At 38.4% G+C, this 19072-nt stretch overlaps 1 protein-coding gene across 1 annotated transcript; it reads left to right on the forward strand.

The window, feature by feature from the left end:
• The first annotated feature begins 6670 nt into the window (after positions 1-6670).
• On the forward strand, positions 6671-17090 carry LOC115925958 (L-galactose dehydrogenase-like). Its single transcript, XM_030990031.1, has 9 exons — positions 6671-6785; positions 9441-9564; positions 10155-10306; positions 11145-11306; positions 12285-12415; positions 13267-13369; positions 14523-14740; positions 15241-15327; positions 16983-17090. The coding sequence occupies exons 2-9, from the start codon at positions 9459-9461 to the stop codon at positions 17080-17082; spliced, it is 1059 nt and encodes a 352-aa protein (XP_030845891.1). The 5' UTR covers positions 6671-6785; positions 9441-9458; the 3' UTR covers positions 17083-17090.
• The last annotated feature ends 1982 nt before the right edge of the window (positions 17091-19072 follow it).

Here is a 19072-nt window from a genome sequence, read left to right on the forward strand (position 1 = left end):
GTTAGAACAGGTGACCGTAACTATAGCACTGGAAGACGATAACCTAAAGTTTGTGCCTTTCTTCACTGCCTGATGCACGACCTAAATACATCGATCAGAATGGATCACCACCAGGTACCAGCAAACCGTTTATAATCTACATCATAATTATACTTCATCGCAGAAACCTGTGTCCCGTCAGACAGCTAGTTCGAAGGACACCATCAGTCGCGTCGCTCGAAAGACTGTCGCGCCGAAAACATTAGCTTACCTGTCTAAACTCTTAACAATAATAATGATCGGTATGGATAATCGAAGTCAGATTTGCTTATATTTGATATCTGGTTTGTATTCTATCCTCTCATCAGCACGATATAGGCCCCGTTCACACTATCGAAATTAAAACGCTCTCAGCTGGATTAGCACTCTTGCGCCCGTTACACAGAAATACGTCGTATCAGTAACTGATGTGCCAAAAAATGCACCATTAATTCAATGCTGTTTTGCACTGTTCATTTCATATTCACCATTTCTACGAGATAATTTTCAGTGACAAGGTGCGTCAAAGACAACGCTGATCACTGACGCAGTTGTACTTCAACAGATGTCACCTTCGTGCACAACCAGCATTGCGACACTTGAGTGTGAAGATAATTTCTGCCAGAATTCATATAGGTCTACAATAATATTCAAAGAGTACTAAGACCCAAATTGCATAAACAACAAAGAATTACGTTAAGTGTGAGCGTAAACGAAGCCTCCAGTAAACTATGCATTCTCCTGGGGAGTTTTTGAAGTGTGAAAGGGTCTCGTTTATCTCTGTGACTTTCTCCGCTGATAGCGGATGTCTACTTCAGTCGTTGAGTAATGACAATCGGATGACATGTGAAACGCTTTGTTGTCCTGTTGCATGTATCTTATCATCCCGATTGTCACATTTTCCGCTATAACAAATTTGCGCAAAGATAATCAAATACCATGAACGCAGAAGCAACAGCAACAGCTATAAAATATTGTACGACTTGTTATTGGTAACAAGCTTCATGAAAAAGGGGCTTTAATGTTCATGTACAGTATATTATATTGACATTTCTTGAATAAAAGTTACTACGTTCCAATTATTTCTTGTGTTGGAGAGAAATTGGGCCCAAGAACGAAAGGTGGTCTACCGGTAGGTTCGTGAAATAAATAAGCAACTCATGTCAGGAGAATCGAAATTCATATTATTGAAGGCAAAATGGGGGTTGGGGTGAAATATGCCCCTACTTGGCAATTCCGTCCGACCCTCCCTCGAGTGTTAACTCCATCTTCCTTTTGATAATAAAGGTGTTTCCTGTATCTAAAGTACGATCAAGGATGATCATTTCCATCCCAATACCACATGTAGATTAACGATCAAAGAAAACATGGTTAATGTATAATGATGTGAAACTCTGAACAGAACCGACTTTAAAGGTATATGTCCCTTTTGCAGCCAACCTCAAATTTTGTAGAACTTTGCAGGAATTATGAATATGTCATGTATGTCCTATCTGTGAAATTTAAACGTTAGCAGTGTCCTCATATTCAAATTATGCAAGGAAACCCGTTTACTTGCTAGACTTCACTGTCAGACACTATTGAGTGACTGACTGGCTTTTTTTCTTCTTTGGTAATAACATACATGAAAAGAGTTGTAAAGGGTACATGAGCATTTGTCTACATCAATAACCCACTTCTTGTGATGGCCAAGATTAAACTGATTGAATCTTTGCGCAGCATAAAACGTATGACCATTCGGTACAATTATTGTCTGAAAATCAAGACTATTACTTTTGGGCTCTATAGCCCTAAAGTCGATTTGACAACTAATAGTCATTATTTTCCCACTTGGAGACATTTTCAAGCCCCACCTTTTTTAGGGAAGTTCTAAATAAGTATTATCTTTCAAATGCAGTTGGAATTTAACTTTTTCATTTTTTTGGCCTGCAAATGGGACATAGTACCTTTAAGGGGAACCAACTGTGTCTTGGTTTTAATGAAAGCAGGGAAGTGAAAGTAAAGCATAGACAAAAGTTCGAAGGAGCTCCTATAGAAAAGAAGAAACTTGCGAGTTTAATTGAAATCGGTTAAAGTTCTTCTTCTTCTTTTGGTTTCCTCCAGGTTTGGAGAACTGCGGAGTTGTTTCCTTCGCAGATTGAGTAAAGACAGACAATAATAATCGTGGTATAAATTATAATGTCGCAGATCACAAGATGCGCAAATGACAGCTTATGCAGAAGCTGCTTTGTTCACAAAAGATCGTTTCAAGTGCATTTCTAGGATGCATGCTAGGGGTGCCGATTTTTTTTTTCTCTCCGAAGAAGAATTTCAATCATTCTCTTTGCCCAAGATCTAATTAGTATTTCACATAATTATTATGAAACACAGAAACATCAAATGCAGGACTGTAGACCACCCCCCTCCCTCCTCCCCCTCTCTCTCTCTCCCCTTCTCTCACCCCACCTCCCTTTCTTTATTTCTCTCTCTCTCTCTCTCCTCTTCTCTCTCCCTCTCTTTCACTCATTGTAATGAATCTCTTTGTCTCGCTGTCTCTTCTCCCAACCCATCCGCATTATATCCACGGCCTAAAATTAATTTAAAAACACAAATGAAATCCATTGACTTTAAGTAATAGGCCTAAATAATTTAACACTCATAAATTTGTTGTTCTTAAGTGTTTTCTCAAGCACATAATATTATTTTCTCTATTTGTCTACATTTCTATTATATTTCTATATATATTTCTCTATAAATTATGTAGGCCTATATTTTATATCTCTTTATGCCTACATTTCTATTTTGCAGTGTTTTAGCAGGGACTTGATAGAGAAGGATTGGAATCAAGCCGCTCTCCTTTGACCCCTTGCTCCAAGCCGCCGAAAAGTTATGCGGTATTCTGCAACTGCTGACCAGGTGGTGAGATAAAAGAGCGCATGAATTTCAGGATTTAGAATTCCTACATCAGAAAATGGTATCACAGCAACTGTTCGCTGTCCCTTTCAATGATTTCTCATCCATTGTTGAATGTGTAAAGAGTAGAACAAGCGAACACAAACTTGTGTAATTTCATCCTTTTTATTAACTTCAAAAATACAAAAAACACGCAAAAACACGCATTAGCAAACTCAATGTTATTGAAGACTCTAAATCATGGATCAAATAACGGGACATTAAAACATGCACAAATTAGCGCATTATCCTAAACTATTGAGTTTTTGTCAGGATGTAATTTTTCTTTTACCAACTCTGGCACACAAATAGAAAGGATGGAGTTCTAAATTTGGAATTGTGTTTGATGCACTATTCCCAATACAATCCCCATATGCCGGTAATTTCATATTTCGTAATAAATATGTATGTAAAATTGTATGTTGTTCATGTAAACATCATTGATATCATTGATATGTTGATATGTACAGTCTGGCTTCCCAAAGTCCCCGCAGTGGAAGAGCGGTGTGGAGCATGGAACTTCAAAGCCAAGTGGAATGTTACACATCCCATTGTTACGCTTTAGAACTCACGAATGCGTTGAATAAATTACAAGAGTTTCGCCGCCTTGATTCCAGTCCTTCTCTATCAAGTCCCTGGTTTAGTGAGTACGTAATATAGGCCTCTTTGGAGCTGGTATTTGGCGTTCGAAAACAGTTGAATGACCGTCAAACAAATCAGATTGATAACAAAGATTCTGTAGTCATATCTCTCACCCTCTCCTTCGAACACATATAACTTAAACATGTTAAAGCCATAGACATGAGACAAGTTTTATTCCAGTCGTGCGTTTGACTTATCACCTAATATGAGCGGACATCAGAATCACGACTGTAAAAGGTATAATCATGATTATGATAATCTGAATCTGAATTCGAGTCCAAATCCGGCCGTCTTTTCTTAGTATAGAGTTGATGATTACGATGATTCTGACCTTCGGTAATTTTTCCAATCTCCAACTATTCCTGCATACCAAGATGAACCACCAAAACAATCCCTAATCAAACGATCTATGTTAATGTGACGTATTCACACGGACAACTCTCCAGTTTGTAGTGTACAAAAATATAATTCATTTTGTTTTTCTCCTATGTGCCTATCCCTTGGGGAATTCATCAATATGGATAGCATATTTTTACAGGTAATCTAAAAGGAAAATACCCTCATGTTTTACTCATTTTTTTTAAATTGACATTTTAGTCATTTTATGTGTTTTTAAACAAATGGGAAAGTTGTCCGACACTGTAAACGTCTCAGTGACCTTACCGATCCAGCCAATACAACTTTCCAAATTGATAACTTTCTTATTTTTGTTCGATTTCAACTTACTGTCACAGTTTGTTTTTCGTGCTTTAAGAGCAGGAAATTCTCCTGGGGCTCTAGCTGGGTAGAGATCCCTCTGATGCTTCCCAAACGTTCTTGGGGTTGCTCAGTACTTCTTATGTCATCTTCCACGTATTGAACATCCTAAATCCTTCGACTCCTGACCATAATATCACGTAGGTATGCTGTTCCTCTTTAGGAGTCTTTTCTAAGTTCCTTAAAGGTAATATAAAGTTTTGGGAAATGTTGAAAATTTGGTGGATAGTGGATTTTGATATATTTGGATGCCCCTGTGGATGTATTATGAGCACTAAAAAAATTAGCCCTAAAACACTTCTGCTTTCGAGAAAACTTGACTATAAAAATTTACCGGTGCTCCCGGTAATTTTTAATAAATTTCAAATAGCGCCAACGGCCGTACAATGGTAGCTGCGACCATGAAAATCACAGAATATGTAGTTGTGATATATAATTTCCAAACGGGAATAGCTAATCGGTTGATTTTAGTCAAGAAACGTTAAAGCTTAATTAATATCTTGACCTTGAGAGGGAGTTATACAACATAAAGAGTTTATTATTCACAATTTCATAACTTTAGAATCGATTTCAACCGCGACAACGATCAGTGAATGATATGGGATCGCATATGCTTCCAATATGTTCACTCAGTGAACCAAATTCACGACCCCATACCAAAACTTTGTGGTTGTTCATTTCAGGATCCAAAACTTTGTATTACCTTTAAAAGTGTGATAAATACCTAAACAAGAGACCGAGCTAAACGAGAAGGCCACTTGTTTCCGCACACAAAGGATCAGGGCATTATTTATATAATATTGACTGGCCTTGAGGGGTATATCAGAAATATTGACCAAGCTCAGATCATATTGCCCCGAGTCGAAAGACGAGGGCAATATGGTCTTAGCGCGGTCAATATTTCTGATATCCCCCGAAAGTAAAGCCAGTCAATATTTTTATTGTTATCCAAATCAGACATCTAGAGCAAATACAGACATCCACCATGACAATCTCAAGAACTGAACAAACTTTGTCAAACCAACACTGTGCATCCAATAATATTTATTACCCGTATCAGACATCTGAGCTGGTCATTTACAAAACCGTATTGCCCTAGTTTTCACTAGCATGGGAACGGAGGGGTATATTCTTTGTATTTTCCTTGGTCTCCCTGCGCGTATTGACTTTGCGTGTAGAGAAGAGTGAAAATATACCTTGGTATTTTCCACGGTCTCGCATCCGGGCATCTTGTATTGACCGCGCCGTATTTTGTCATTTTCATTGCGCATTGATGACACGCCCATTTTTATGGACCCTACCAATCAAAATCTATCTTATATAAGCATGATAAGTAGATCAACTTGTAGATCAACTTGCGTACGAGAACCTGTGCACTTTGCGCGCACTCTATTGTGACGTAATAATCACACCAAATGCACACTGTTTGCAGTGTAACGAAAATTGTGTCAAGCCGCGGGATGCACAGTGCTGGTTTGACAAAGTTTTTTCAGTTCTTGAGATTGTCATGGTGGATTTCTGTATTTGCTCTAGATGTCTGATTTGGATAACAATACAAATATTGACTGGCTTAACTTTCGGGGGATATCAGAAATATTGACCGCGCTAAGACCATATTGCCCTCGTCTTTCGACTCGGGGCAATATGATCTGAGCTTGGTCAATATTTCTGATATACCCCTCAAGGCCAGTCAATATTATATAATTATTTTGCATTTTTTTTCCCAAGATGGCTGGCATGCTAATTATAGCCTGCCAAGCCTATTCATTCACAGATACTGTGGCATGTGAGTATACTGATGTGATGTATGCCAAATGATTTGTTTCATTTTAGAATCTATTTAAACAAAACTGAATCACAGGCTTTTGGGGGGGGGGGGGGCTTTTATGTGCCTTTTTCCGAATATAGTAAATATTAAAAATATATATATATTTTTTTTTAAAGGAGGTGGCGGCGGCGGCCAAAAAGTAGGCGGGCGGGGACGAGAACTTACAATTCATTTTTGTTATTTGACCTAATTGATCTTTGTCCACAAACGGTGAAAATATGCTTTGCACCAGCAATATTCAGGCACTATATAGAGCATACAACACGGAACTAAAGGGGGCGTAACTCTGCTCGTATATTTGTTATCCTCGCAAACTTCTTTCCTCAATAATGATATTATTTCCCTACTAATGTGTCCTTTCTTCCTCCATTTTCTTGTTCTTTTACTTATTATTATCTTTTAGTGTAGTCTCAACTGGCAGAGCTAGCATTGGCCTACATCATGTGGGTATCCCAGAAAGAAATTTTTGGTCTAATTAGGATACTAAATTTAATTTAAAACGACTTGGAGTAGACTAGTTAAGTGGATCTCTGTGGTCTCTTTCTCTCTCTCTCTCCCTCTCTCTCTCTCTCGGATCCGGTACGGTGAATTCACAACAAAGATTGACCAAGTAAGCCGATAAGTATTAGAAAGTTTTCAAGAATGTCTTTCATCTATGTATAATGTAGTCCTAGTTCGTAGAATTGGGCTCACGTTTGTGATGTGTGTGACGATCCATTTTGTGTGTTCCCATGCGTCACGTAAAATGGCGCAAATACTGTGGAAATAGTCTACCCAAACGTAACCGGTCGTGGTGCCGCGACTCGGGGCACCCTGTCCTGGTGGCAGGCGTCAGTGGTGTAGGCCGATAGCTAGCTTCGCTTCGAACAGTCTCTGATATCGACGGTTGTTCCGCTGAGCTGAGATTACGTTTGGCTCCACTGACCTCAGAGATAGAAAGCGATATGTTGATCCCCCCATAATTAATCTCGGTCGGCGGTGAGCTCAGTTGAGCTAGAACTTCAGAAGTAGTCTCACCGTGCACCAGGACAACATCTACACTCTACAGTAGGTCTAGAATCTACTTATCTAGATTCTTTTCTATCAACTGAAGCTTTCGGTCTAGCCCTAGGCCTAGGGTGCTGCAACTTCATCTTCTGAATTCTGAATTATGTTGAAGTACAGCCTACAGGGGCCCATTCCTAGAAACCGTCATAAGTCTAACTTCTTGACTAAATCAGCGTTAGTGAGCTAGTCCACTACATGTTTCACGAAGCCCTCTTTGCCAAGATCAACGACAACATCCTGACTAAGTAGTTATGACGCCTCTGACACTGTCGTATCTCTGTCATAACTATTTAGTCGATGGGCAGCGCCATCACATGTCATTTATTGGGTAGACTAAGACCCCAGTTACACATGCGTCGGCTTTTAAAGCGGGCCCCGGAGGCGGCCTCACACCTGCAATTTGAAGCCGCCTCGAGATCATCAAACCCCTGTTACACGTGATCTCGGGCTCGCAATTTTGCGTCTACACATAGGCCGGCCTCACGTCGCCTTTTCACGAGCTGATGTTGGGGCGGACTCCAGAAAGGTAGAAAGAGAAATTGATAGAATGATAAAAACTAAGAATAACATAAGAGAAGGTAATAGAAGGAAGAAACAAAGAATAACATAAGGTAAGACAGAAAGAGAAAGTGATAGAATGATAAAAACAAAGAATAACATAAGGAAAGACAGAAAGAGAAAGTTTGATAAAAACAAAGAATAACATAAAAGAAGACAGAAAAAGAGAGTGATAGAATGATAAAAACAAAGAATAACATAAGAGAAGATGAAAGAAGAAAGAAACAAAGAATAACATAAGGAAAGACAGAAAGAGAAGGTTATAGAAGGAAGAAACAAAGAATAACATAAGGAAAGACAGAAAGAGAAGGTTATAGAAGGAAGAAACAAAGAATAAAGAAAGACAGAAAGAGAAAGCTATAGAATGATAAAAACAAAGAATTACATAAGGAAAGACAGAAAGAGGGAGTGATAGAATGACAAAAACAAAGAATAACATAAGGAAAGACATAAAGAGAGAGTGATAGAATGATAAAAACAAAGAATAACATAAGAGAAGGTGGCAAGCGCGCCCGATGTATTATGTTGATAATGATGACAGGTTACGTCACTTCCGCTTATAAGCCGGCCCCGAGTCCACTTTGGTGTTACACCTACCGATTGCGGGACTGAGGCCGGCCTCAAACCACATCCAGAGGTGGACTGAGTCCTCCTGGCTTCAGTCCGGCTTTTCGAAAAAAGTTGGTGTTACACATACGTCGAGCCGACTACGGGGCCGGCCTCAGTCCACTGTCAGACGTATGTGTAACAGGGGTCTAAGGCTGGCAAAAAAGGACAATAAATCCTCCAACTATGATTTTTCTACACATTTACTTAAACAGTGAGTTATCGTTTTTTGTATTTGATAATCTTATGACAATATTCCATGTTTGTATTTAAGGATTTTCCCACTTAAATAAACTGATTATACGCCTTTATTTCCACATTGTAAAATCGTCAAAGGGATATGTATTTTGCCACGACAGGCAAGCCATAGTTTGAAGTGTATTCTTTACTTTTCAGACCCATATTGCTTTTGAGATAAATTCTATCTTCAAATGTGTAAAATGAATAGTTTAAAAAAAATTTTTTTTTTAACGTTTGGAATGTTGAAGTTTTGTCATTTGATTATTCAACTGACACCTAAAACATTGGACACAAACTTCATTACATCGTATTTTCCAAGAATAATATATTGGTGTATTTTTATAAACTATCAAACGAAAATATCTGGGGGATACCCATCTCAAGAACAAAAGTGATTTAACAGTCATGTAATGAATACTCACAATTATATTTTTCAACTACTTCTATTGTATAATATACACAAATTTGGAAGTACATGTATATTGCATCTCTTATTTCTTGGTATCATTTTCAATCTTTTTTATTACTAATTCATTTAAATAATTGCATTTTCCTAATATTAATTCAATTCTATTTCATTTCTTGAATTATGAACCGTATTCTATTTTGGAATTATGTACAAGATTAAAGTAAAGAACATTCATAAATTTGTTCAACAAGATGTAGTAATTGGTAACCATCAAATAAACCATGGAGTATGGTGCCATGGTATATTGGTACATTCATCATGGCAAGACATTAATCTGCATTTGCCACTCTCCACCCAGGTCAGGTGTTAACCATTTATCTTTGGTGTTTTGTGTATTCCATCCAGCTCAAATGTTTCATAGGTATGGTGGCTACATACATTGAGGGTTTCCACGACCCGGAGGAGGTCGCCAGGATGTGCTACACGCCTCTCGGTAACACCGGCATGGAGCTGTCCTCCGTCGGCTTCGGTAAGGTTCTGTGTGTGTGCAGGAATAGACTATGAGTATGACCCTCTTAACATTAAAATGGACTTTGAATTGATCAATTCTACAACATATTTTTTTATTGAAGTGAACAATATACGTGTCTACTATTAAAGACAGATGGTTTGCACTAACTCCAGGAAGCTACAACACCGGCGCCGCAGGCGTCGGAGCTTCAGGTTGGTTGGCGTGGGGCTAGTAAAACAGCCGATTGGGTGATATTATCGTTAAATCTGCAAAGGGAGTACTGACAATTTTTACATCATAGGGTGCACGACTCCTCAGGGCTCAACTCCAATCACTTGAATTCATAATTTGAAGGTGTCTTGGATGGGAAAAAAGGGTTATTCTGTGTATTCTGTATTCTGTGTGTATTTCCTGTGTACAGTGCTTGTAACTATCCCAAGACTAGGCCAAATTCCTTATCAGTTTGATGATTCCAGAACCTTGCAGTACACACCAATGCTTACTTGCTAGGTGATCATTCTTTTCTGATCGATTCCACACCATTTCTTTCACAATGCAATTGCATGACCAGAACTCAAATTTATGTTTAACTTGACTTGCCATTGCAGGTGCTTCGCCTCTAGGTAACCCTTACACTGCCGAGGCACCTAGTGACGCGGAAGGTCAGGCTTGCGTCTTGAAGGCACTAAAGAGTGGTATCAACTACATTGACACAGCGCCTTGGTACGGCCAGGGCAAGTCAGAAGAAAAACTTGGAAAGGTATGTTGATAGTGGTGTAGTAAGCAAATAATGCACATCAGTGAGGGCATTAGTAAGAATTACCCACACGAGGTACCTTTGGAACAGTCTAACACCCTAGAGGCGATAGCCAAGGGTGTTTGGAATGTTTTGAAGGTACCAAGTGTTGGTAATTTTACTAATGCCAGAACAAAGTTATGTGTATTATTTGTTTTATAAGATGATGTTTTATTTGTTTTACAAAGTGATGTTTTATAACATGATTTTACTAATGACCGGTCATTATCCAAATTACGCGTTAGGCCAAATAAATGCCTGGTCACGTGTACGGATCCACGTCATCATTTTATGATAAGCAATAAAATGGGTCTTGTGTTTTGAAGGAGTTAAAAAGCAATGTCAGTTACATGAGCACAGCTTGGAGAGGTATGTTAGAATACTTATAGATGATGTGACTTTGATCATGGGGTAGTAATATTGACTAGTGTCTTGAAGGAATTAAAGAACAGTATCAACAATTGATAAAGCTCCCTTGTATAACCAAGATAAGTCAGAAGAAAAATGTGTAAAGATATGTCATCCTTTTGTTACAGGGAGGGGAGAGGGGATCTTTGTCCCTCCCTTAAACATAAGGATGACACAAAAATCGCAGCCACTGCCAGAGGATACATACGCATTGCATGGCTATACATATTGCGATATTTCTAGTTTTAATTATTATAATTATTTTAATTATTATTATTATTATTATTATTATTATTATTATTATAATTATCATTATTATCATCATTATTATCATCATCAATCATTATTATAATTGTTATTATTACACAGGATTCATTTCTTGATTTCTCACCAGATTCTGGAGGACATTCCTCGAAGCAGCTACTACATCGGTACCAAGGTGGGACGGTATGAGAAGGATGTGGAAGGCATGTTTGATTTCTCTGCTGAGAGAGTTACGCGTAGCGTGGATGAGAGCTTATCAAGACTAGGGCTCAGATGTGTGGATATCATCCAGGTAATATGGCGTGTGCTGAGGACATTATTTACATGTACAGTGTACATTATACATAACGACCTGCACGGGCAATAACACATGCCCTTTATTTTGTCCGGGTCCCTGTTGGGTAAAAATTGGCCAAAAAATAAATAAATAAAAGTGTTTCATCACACAAAGCAAAAGACAGCATAATTTCACAGAACAAGTTCATATTTGCTGCAATTGAACAAATAAAAAGATGTACCTTTTGTGGCTATTTTTGGAATAGAAGGTAACATGTACAAGAGAAGTTTCAGATCACGTTATTGCTGATGCAAAGACTTACACATCAGTTACGGATTATAACTGTTTATATCTGCCACCTATCCACAATAAAATCAAATGAAACATACATGTGGAACTCATAACAAAAAATACATGGCTATTTCATTTCGTTTCATTTCATTTATTGATTTCCACATTCAAAGATAAACAAGAAAATGCAATATAATATATAAAAAATAATTGATACACAAATAACAGTGAAACAAACAAAAAAATTCAACATTTAAACATTTAAAGTACATATGAAAAGGAGATGGTAAGAGCTACCTGTACACTGGGATATGTCAATGTGGGGGATCACCAAAAGCCAAATAAAGGCCTGGGTCTTTAAATGCTATTTCACAGCAGATAAGATTTATATTTCTTTTTGAAATTTAACAATATTGGACACAACTTCAAATCATTTGGACAGTATTCCAGCATTTCGTTCCAATAAATGTTATAGTGCTTCTTAAAAGGTTATATTTAAACAGTGACACGCGTGTATTCTCCTGTGTCCTTGTATTATACAGTTGAAATGTACAATTCAGATTGAATATATGATTGAATATGGACAGAAGTGTGCCTTTAAAATATGAATGCATAAATATAGCAATTTGCAATTGATTCAGTTGATAAATAGTTGAAATTTTCATTAGACTAAAAAAACATATTTTGTTTGTCTTTCTCTAGGTGCATGATGTGGAGTTTGCTGAGAATATTGAGATCATTTTGAATGAGACACTGCCAGCTCTTCAGAAGATAAAAGAGGCTGGGAAAGCTAGATTTATTGGTATCACTGGGTATCCAATAGGCACACTAAGGTAAGTATGCATGGTGCTCCCTCTCTCTGTCTCACTCTCTCTCTTTGCCTCTCTCTTTCTCTCTCTCTCTCTCTCTATCTCCCCCTCTCCCCCTCTCCCCCTCTCTCTCTCTCTCTCTCTTTCTCTCTCTTCCTCTTTCAATCTGTTTCCCTCTCTTTCTCTCTCTCTTCTTCCTTTGTCTTTAAGTCTGTATGAGCTTCTTCTAAAAGATTTGCTTTCTACCAGAGCTCTGTTACCAAATTGACAAGATTCATGTTTTAATCTGGGTTATCTGGATGAAGTATGTATGAACAGGAAGAAATGAACTGATTAGAGTTTGGTTGTGAAAGGTAAAAGCTCACAGGTCATTTAAGATACCAGAAAATAACATATTACTGTAATGATTTTAAATACCCAAAAATAACTTATTACAGTAATGATTTCAAATACCAGAAAATAACTTATTACTGTGATGATTTAAAATACCAGAAAATAACTTATTACTGTAATGATTAATACCCCTAAAGAAATTAAAATGATAAGCATTTTGGTCCTTGAGGTCAGATATTAAAGGTCACCATATGTGTGTGTAATTAGGTTTTTACAGACGTGTATCAATCAGATATGATTATTTACGTCTGGGGACCGACCTTTAACGTCACCATCTGAAAGAATCGAATCGGTGTCGCCTGAGGCAGGTTGTAGGCGCAGACAAAGAGCTGACCAAGTGAACGTGCCGCTAGACCAACTCACATCTCATTGATAACTGAATTTATATGTAGGCAGAGCATATTATAGTCGCAGTCATATTCATCTTGTTCATTAATCTCCTGCTTTAGATAACAGTCTGCTTCTTGTGTTTCATTATCCAGGGAGATTGTCGAACGGAGTACAGTGAAGATAGACTCAGTATTATCATATTGTCATCTGGACCTCAACGATTCTTCATTACTTGATCATATTGCATTCTTTGAGGTAGGTCAATAAGAATGGGTTTCCTTTAAGGCCCCACTACACTACTTATAGCTACTTGCGCCCTCTATATAGCAAACAATGCCTAAATGGTGACCATTGGTCCCCCGTGGTCCTCTTTTAATTGAGAGTTGATTTGATGAGATAATCACTTGTCAGTGACCATACAGGGAAGTCTAATCTTCCCTGGCCAAACTAGTGCAGACGGGATTTAAAGGAAACTCCAACCTTAATAGCAAATAGGTGAAAGTTTGAATGAAGTCGGACAAATAATAATAAAATTATGACTTATATTATCACTATATGTATGGGAATTTCAAATTGGCCAAATTGATAATGTCACTATGATGTAGTGGCAGACAACTCTCCCATTTGTTTCAACACCAACAATTCCTAAAATATTGATTTTTCGAAATGCATGACACAAGATGATCTTTACTTTTTAGAGGACCTGTAGTAGTATATGCTATCCATAATATATTTTGAGTAATACCCCAAGGAGTAGGTACTCAACAGAAAAACAGAAAGTTAGAATATTTTTGTACATGATAAACTGGAACGTTGTCCATGACTATGTCACAATCCACTGAACAAAATGCCAATTTGAGGTTTGCAGACATGTAGTGATTACATATTTCAAACGCCCATTACTTTCTTATCTTTTGGTCCGATTTATCTCAAACTTTTGCCATTCTGTTTCTCTTATTTCCTGCTTTCATACTAATAACTCATTTCGAAGGTTGGATTGCCCTCAAAACAAGGGTTTAACCAGGCATCGGGTTGGCTTTCAAATTAAAGGAGGAAATCAAAAGAGAGAGAGAGAGAGGGGGAGGGAGGGGAAGGGAGGGAGGAATGAGCAAAGAGAGAAATGAACATACATTGTAGAGGAGAGATTTGTATAAGTTTTTTAGAAAAAGTGATGATTGATATGAAAATTAGGGAATTTCTACTCAACTACGACACCTTTGTTTCTGGTTTAATAGTACAATTCTGTTTTGTTGTTTTAACAAACTTGTGTGTTTTAGCCTTTCATTCATTCATTTTCCTTCCTTTTGGATGGAACACCCTAATAGCAAAGGCTGATTTCCAAAGCGCTTAGAGACTACGATGGAAAGCGCTTTATTAGCAAAGTTTGTTTCTTTGTTTCGATTCATAGCAAAAAGGAATTGGTGTGATCTCGGCCTCGCCCCTCTCCATGGCTCTGTTGACCTCCTTCGGTCCCCCAGACTGGCACCCAGCCTCTGATGAGGTCAAAGCATCCTGCCGGAATGCTGCTCAGTACTGCCAGGATCATGGTGTGGACATTGCCAAACTAGCCATACACTTTTCCTTCTCACAGGCAAAAGTAGCAACAGTTTTAGTCGGCATGGACAGGTGAGCGCTCAGTAAACTTTGAAGGCCTACTTAAAGCCTGTCTGCACTAGTTTGGCCAGGGGAGATTCGACCTCCCTGCATGGTCACTGATGGGTGGTTAGCTCATCAAATCAGCTCTCAATTAACATAACAAAAAGGGGATCATGGGGGACCAACAGGCACCAATTAGGTATTGTTTGCTATATAGAGGGCGCGTCATTCATCATTGTCCTTATTATACCATGTCTTGGAGCAAATTGGAGCAAAAGTGAATTCTTAACATTAACCCTTGACCTAATACTGTAATCATCCTGAACCCTGGAGCTAACAAATTCCAGAGCGATTATCTCCGGAACAAATAACAGTCACTGAGTGATAAATAAGAATAAATTTGAAGCTAATTATAATACTCATAACGAATTTGCTTTTGAAAGAAGCTATTATTAAATACTTTAGATTGATAATTTTACAGATTTATTCCTGTTGAGTACTAAATTGTGCAATTTTTCTTTTAAAAATAGACCATCATTTCTGGAGCGCAATTTGGATGTGGTACACAACAAGCTCAGTGAAACAGAGGAGAAAGTCTTGCAGGAAATTCAAAAGGAGTAAGTGTAATGGTTGATTTGTTTTTACCTGACTGCTGAGAAAGCATGCATATGCTTGTAGGTATTAGCGGCCAGGGTACCGATGGCTTTAACCAAGCAGGGGACAGACAATGTTTGGAGCCAGAAAAGGGCCTCATCTCTGTATTGTTGGCATCGGTTATCCAGGATGCTATTCACACTTGGTGACAGAGCCTTCACTTCTGCTGTTCTCCAATCTGTGGGATAACCTTATCATATTTCTACGCAACCAGCGATCTCTCAATACCTTTAAAAAATCTCAAAACTCACCTCTTCTGTTAACGACATAATTGTAAAACGTATTTGAACATATAGTCAAACCTTCTTTAGTGACCACCTGTCTACAAAGACAACATTTCTTGTTTCTCATTGAAACATACACTTAAACTATGGTCACAAATCAGAGCGGCAACCGACCGATTAGTAGCCTGCTCAGTGGAATTAAGGCATCGCCCAGCGATTATTTGGAGAAGTCGAGCAGGCTGTAGAGCCCCAGCGATGCCTGGGCGGTGCCCTGTCGATTTCCCGTCAGTCGCCGGCTGATTTTAAAAATATTGCCAGTGATCAGCGAGGCTTCAAAATACGCTCGATGCCTGGCCGTTCGCCGCCCGGGCACCAAACTAATCCAGCGTTCGCGGCCAAGCGATTTAGATCAAAAATTGAAGCCACTAGGTAAAAGGCTGCCGATCGATTTTGGACTCGCCGCCCAGTGACCGAATGATCTCCCAGCCTCGACCGGGCAGCGACCGGGTGGCAACTGCTCTACAGCATTTGACCTAGCGGCTTCGATTTTTTACCTAAATCGCTCGACGGTGAACGCTCGATAAGGTCGCGAGAACGAGACGAGAGAAAGTGAGCAGGCGTCGCCCAAATTTTAACTCCGCGCCTATACTTTAGCAGCGACCGAGCGATGCCTTAAAAACAAGCGGTGCCTGGGCGGCCGCCGCTCGGTGGCCGGGCAGAATTGGCTTAAAACTCGCCGCTCGGCCGCCGAGCAGGCTACTTTTGGGTGATGTGACCATAGCATAAAGGAAGCTGGCTTGTGTTTCCCTTGGGAGGTTGCTACAGACAGGTTTGACTGTCTATGGAAAATGCACTATATAAATACATTATTGTTATTATTACTATCCGTCTGTCACAAGAGACCGTATGGATTTTGGGCATATAAAGTCGTCTGTTTTGTGGTTTACTTGCATCTCCTGCTATGGCTGTACACTCCTATTCTGAAAAGACAAATCATAAACTGTAATTTTGTGTTAAAGTTTATGTATTAATGCTCTTCTACCTCCAAAGACAATATGCTGCCAAAAAAGTGACATTAGTAGTAAAGATGTGGAAGTGTCGTAGTTGAGTGGTTTAAGCACTTAACTTGAAATTCAAAGGTCATGGTTCGATCCCCGATACGGCACTAATGTCCTTTGGCAAGGCTTTAATCTTCATTTGCCACACCCGACCCTGGTGAGGTAAATGGGTACCTGGCAGGAATTAATTCCTTGAAATGCCGGAGCGCTGTAATGGCAGCTAGGCTAAAGCCGAGGTAATAATAAATGTGCCTCGGAATAGAATTTCTAGATTGACGGCACTACAGAAATGCCTATTATTTTTTTTTTTTTCTTTTGGTGCTGTTTTGTTTCCAGATTCTTCCCGCCAGGAGTGAGTCGAACCTGGGAAGGTGTGGAGGTGGCCAAGTACAGGAAGAAACTAAAGGCAAGACAGGCAGAGCTGCTGCAAGGTTGAAGGAAGCAGAGAAGAACTTGAGGATATCATCAAAGGACAGTACTGGGACCCATTTCACAAAGCCTTTTTTCATTGACAAATGACTAAAATCAGTGACAAATCTGCTGATAACCAATCAGAAGGAAGGATTTCACTAGCTTATAACAAAAACTGTCATTTGTCACTGATGACAAGTTTTGTGAAATGCCCCCCTGATCAGTTCAAAGAGGGTCTTTTAGATGCCCATTCTGTAATTTTAAATTCTGGTAATGAAATCGAAACTTCTGGTAAAACTGGGGGTTGTTTCACAAAGATTCTAAGTTGAACTTATCTCTAAGTTGGACTTAACCATTATGGAAAGCTGTTAGCATCTTTGAAAATATTTTGTAAAATTTATTTTAAAAGGTACAAAGTGTTGATTCAAATATTTTGTTGAGTTTTGGTCATGCAATTGCATTGTGAAAGAAACGCTGTGGAATCGATCAGAAAAGGTTGATCATCTAGCTAGCATATAAGTATTGGTGTGTACTTCAAGGTTCAGGAGTCATCAAAATGATCAGAAATTTGGCCAAGTTTTTTGGTAAAGTTACAAGCACTGTACATAGAAAGATGTATATGGGACTACACGAACATCTGGCATTAAAATCCATCCTGATTTTTATGATGTTACATGCCATATTTAGAATATTAAGGCATTTAAAGAGCCATGCCATTCAGGGAACATTGTTTATCTGATGTTCTTCCACACTTGCATAATAACAACGATAATGCTCACAAATTAATTTTTACCTCTCCCGCTAGAACTCAACCTTCTCTTTAACCCCTATAATAATAATAATGAAACGGTGCTTATAAAGCGCTTTCCACCAACGTCTTTAAGCGCTTTGAAAATCAGCCTTTGCTATTAGGGTGTTCCATCTAACAGACGGGGAAATGAATGAATGATAATCTCTAGGCTAAAACACACAAGTTTATTCAAACAACAAAACAGAAACGTTTATGGAACAGCCAAAGGAGAAAATCAGAGTACATGTATATACAGTCAAACCTGTCTATAGCGGCCGCCTAAGGGAAACACAAAAGGTGATCTTTGAAGACAGGTGGTCTTTGTAGATAGGTTCCTTTAGTACATGTTTCAACGAGAAACCATTTTCAAGGGAAAGAAAAAATGTGATCTTTGTAGACAGGTGGTCACTAAAGCAGGTTTGACTGTACTAGGCAGGTGCATACAAATGAGTATCTTTACAAAGAGGGTCAGTGACCAGCTTTTCATGCAATTGAAACATTGTCAACTATTGGGAATCCTGAGTGCTTATGAATTAAGATTGATATTATCTAAAGGTATATACTCTCAGCTGCATTTACCCCAACAAAAATCTATATTCAAGGAGATTTGTGCTATTTTTGTACTTGACTTTTATTGTCATTTGATGTTGTTTAATTTTTGCAATAGAATTACAATTTTGAAGATACATGTATAGTGTTACGACAATCAAGTCATATTCAGTTCATTTTATAGTCTTTTTTTCCAATACTTTTTTTATAATAGAAGAATTTGAAATGTTAAGAATATAAATATATATCTTTGAATCTTTGATTAAATTGAATAATATGCTGCAAATTATATCTACATTTTTACCAACACAAAATTTGAAATACATTCTGTAATAATGTAATATTGCTCTGTTTTGTTCACTTTGTTTCATTTTTGTGAAAAACTATATGGCTGTGGCAAAAATTTGTTTGATTTTTAAGGAAGGGGAAATTGAAAGGTGGCACGTGGCTAAAGGGAGAGTGTAAGGTTAGAGAGAGGGGCGAGGGATAGAGGGAGGGGTTGGAGAGAAAGAGAAAGAGGAGGGAGAGAGGGAGAAAAAAAGAGGGATAGAAAAAGAATGCAAGAGATATATAGAGAGGGAGATAGAAATTAAAGAGGGAAGAAGGAGTACCGGGAGGGAGTACAAGAGATAGAGAGAGGGGAGAGACAGAAGAGGTCTTTATTTGACTAGATTAT

Source organism: Strongylocentrotus purpuratus, unplaced genomic scaffold (genome assembly GCF_000002235.5).
Source record: "Strongylocentrotus purpuratus isolate Spur 01 unplaced genomic scaffold, Spur_5.0 spur5_scaffold_19, whole genome shotgun sequence".
Classification (NCBI taxonomy): Eukaryota; Metazoa; Echinodermata; class Echinoidea; order Camarodonta; family Strongylocentrotidae; genus Strongylocentrotus; species Strongylocentrotus purpuratus.

Bases quoted from the DNA above. Each gene is read 5' to 3' on its own strand.
- LOC115925958 (XM_030990031.1), top strand. From the start codon at position 9,459: ATGGTGGCTACATACATTGAGGGTTTCCACGACCCGGAGGAGGTCGCC. The intron at 13,370-14,522 runs GTAGGTCAATAA...TTCGATTCATAG, and splicing joins ATCATATTGCATTCTTTGAG to CAAAAAGGAATTGGTGTGAT. The intron at 14,741-15,240 runs GTGAGCGCTCAG...TTTTAAAAATAG, and splicing joins GTTTTAGTCGGCATGGACAG to ACCATCATTTCTGGAGCGCA.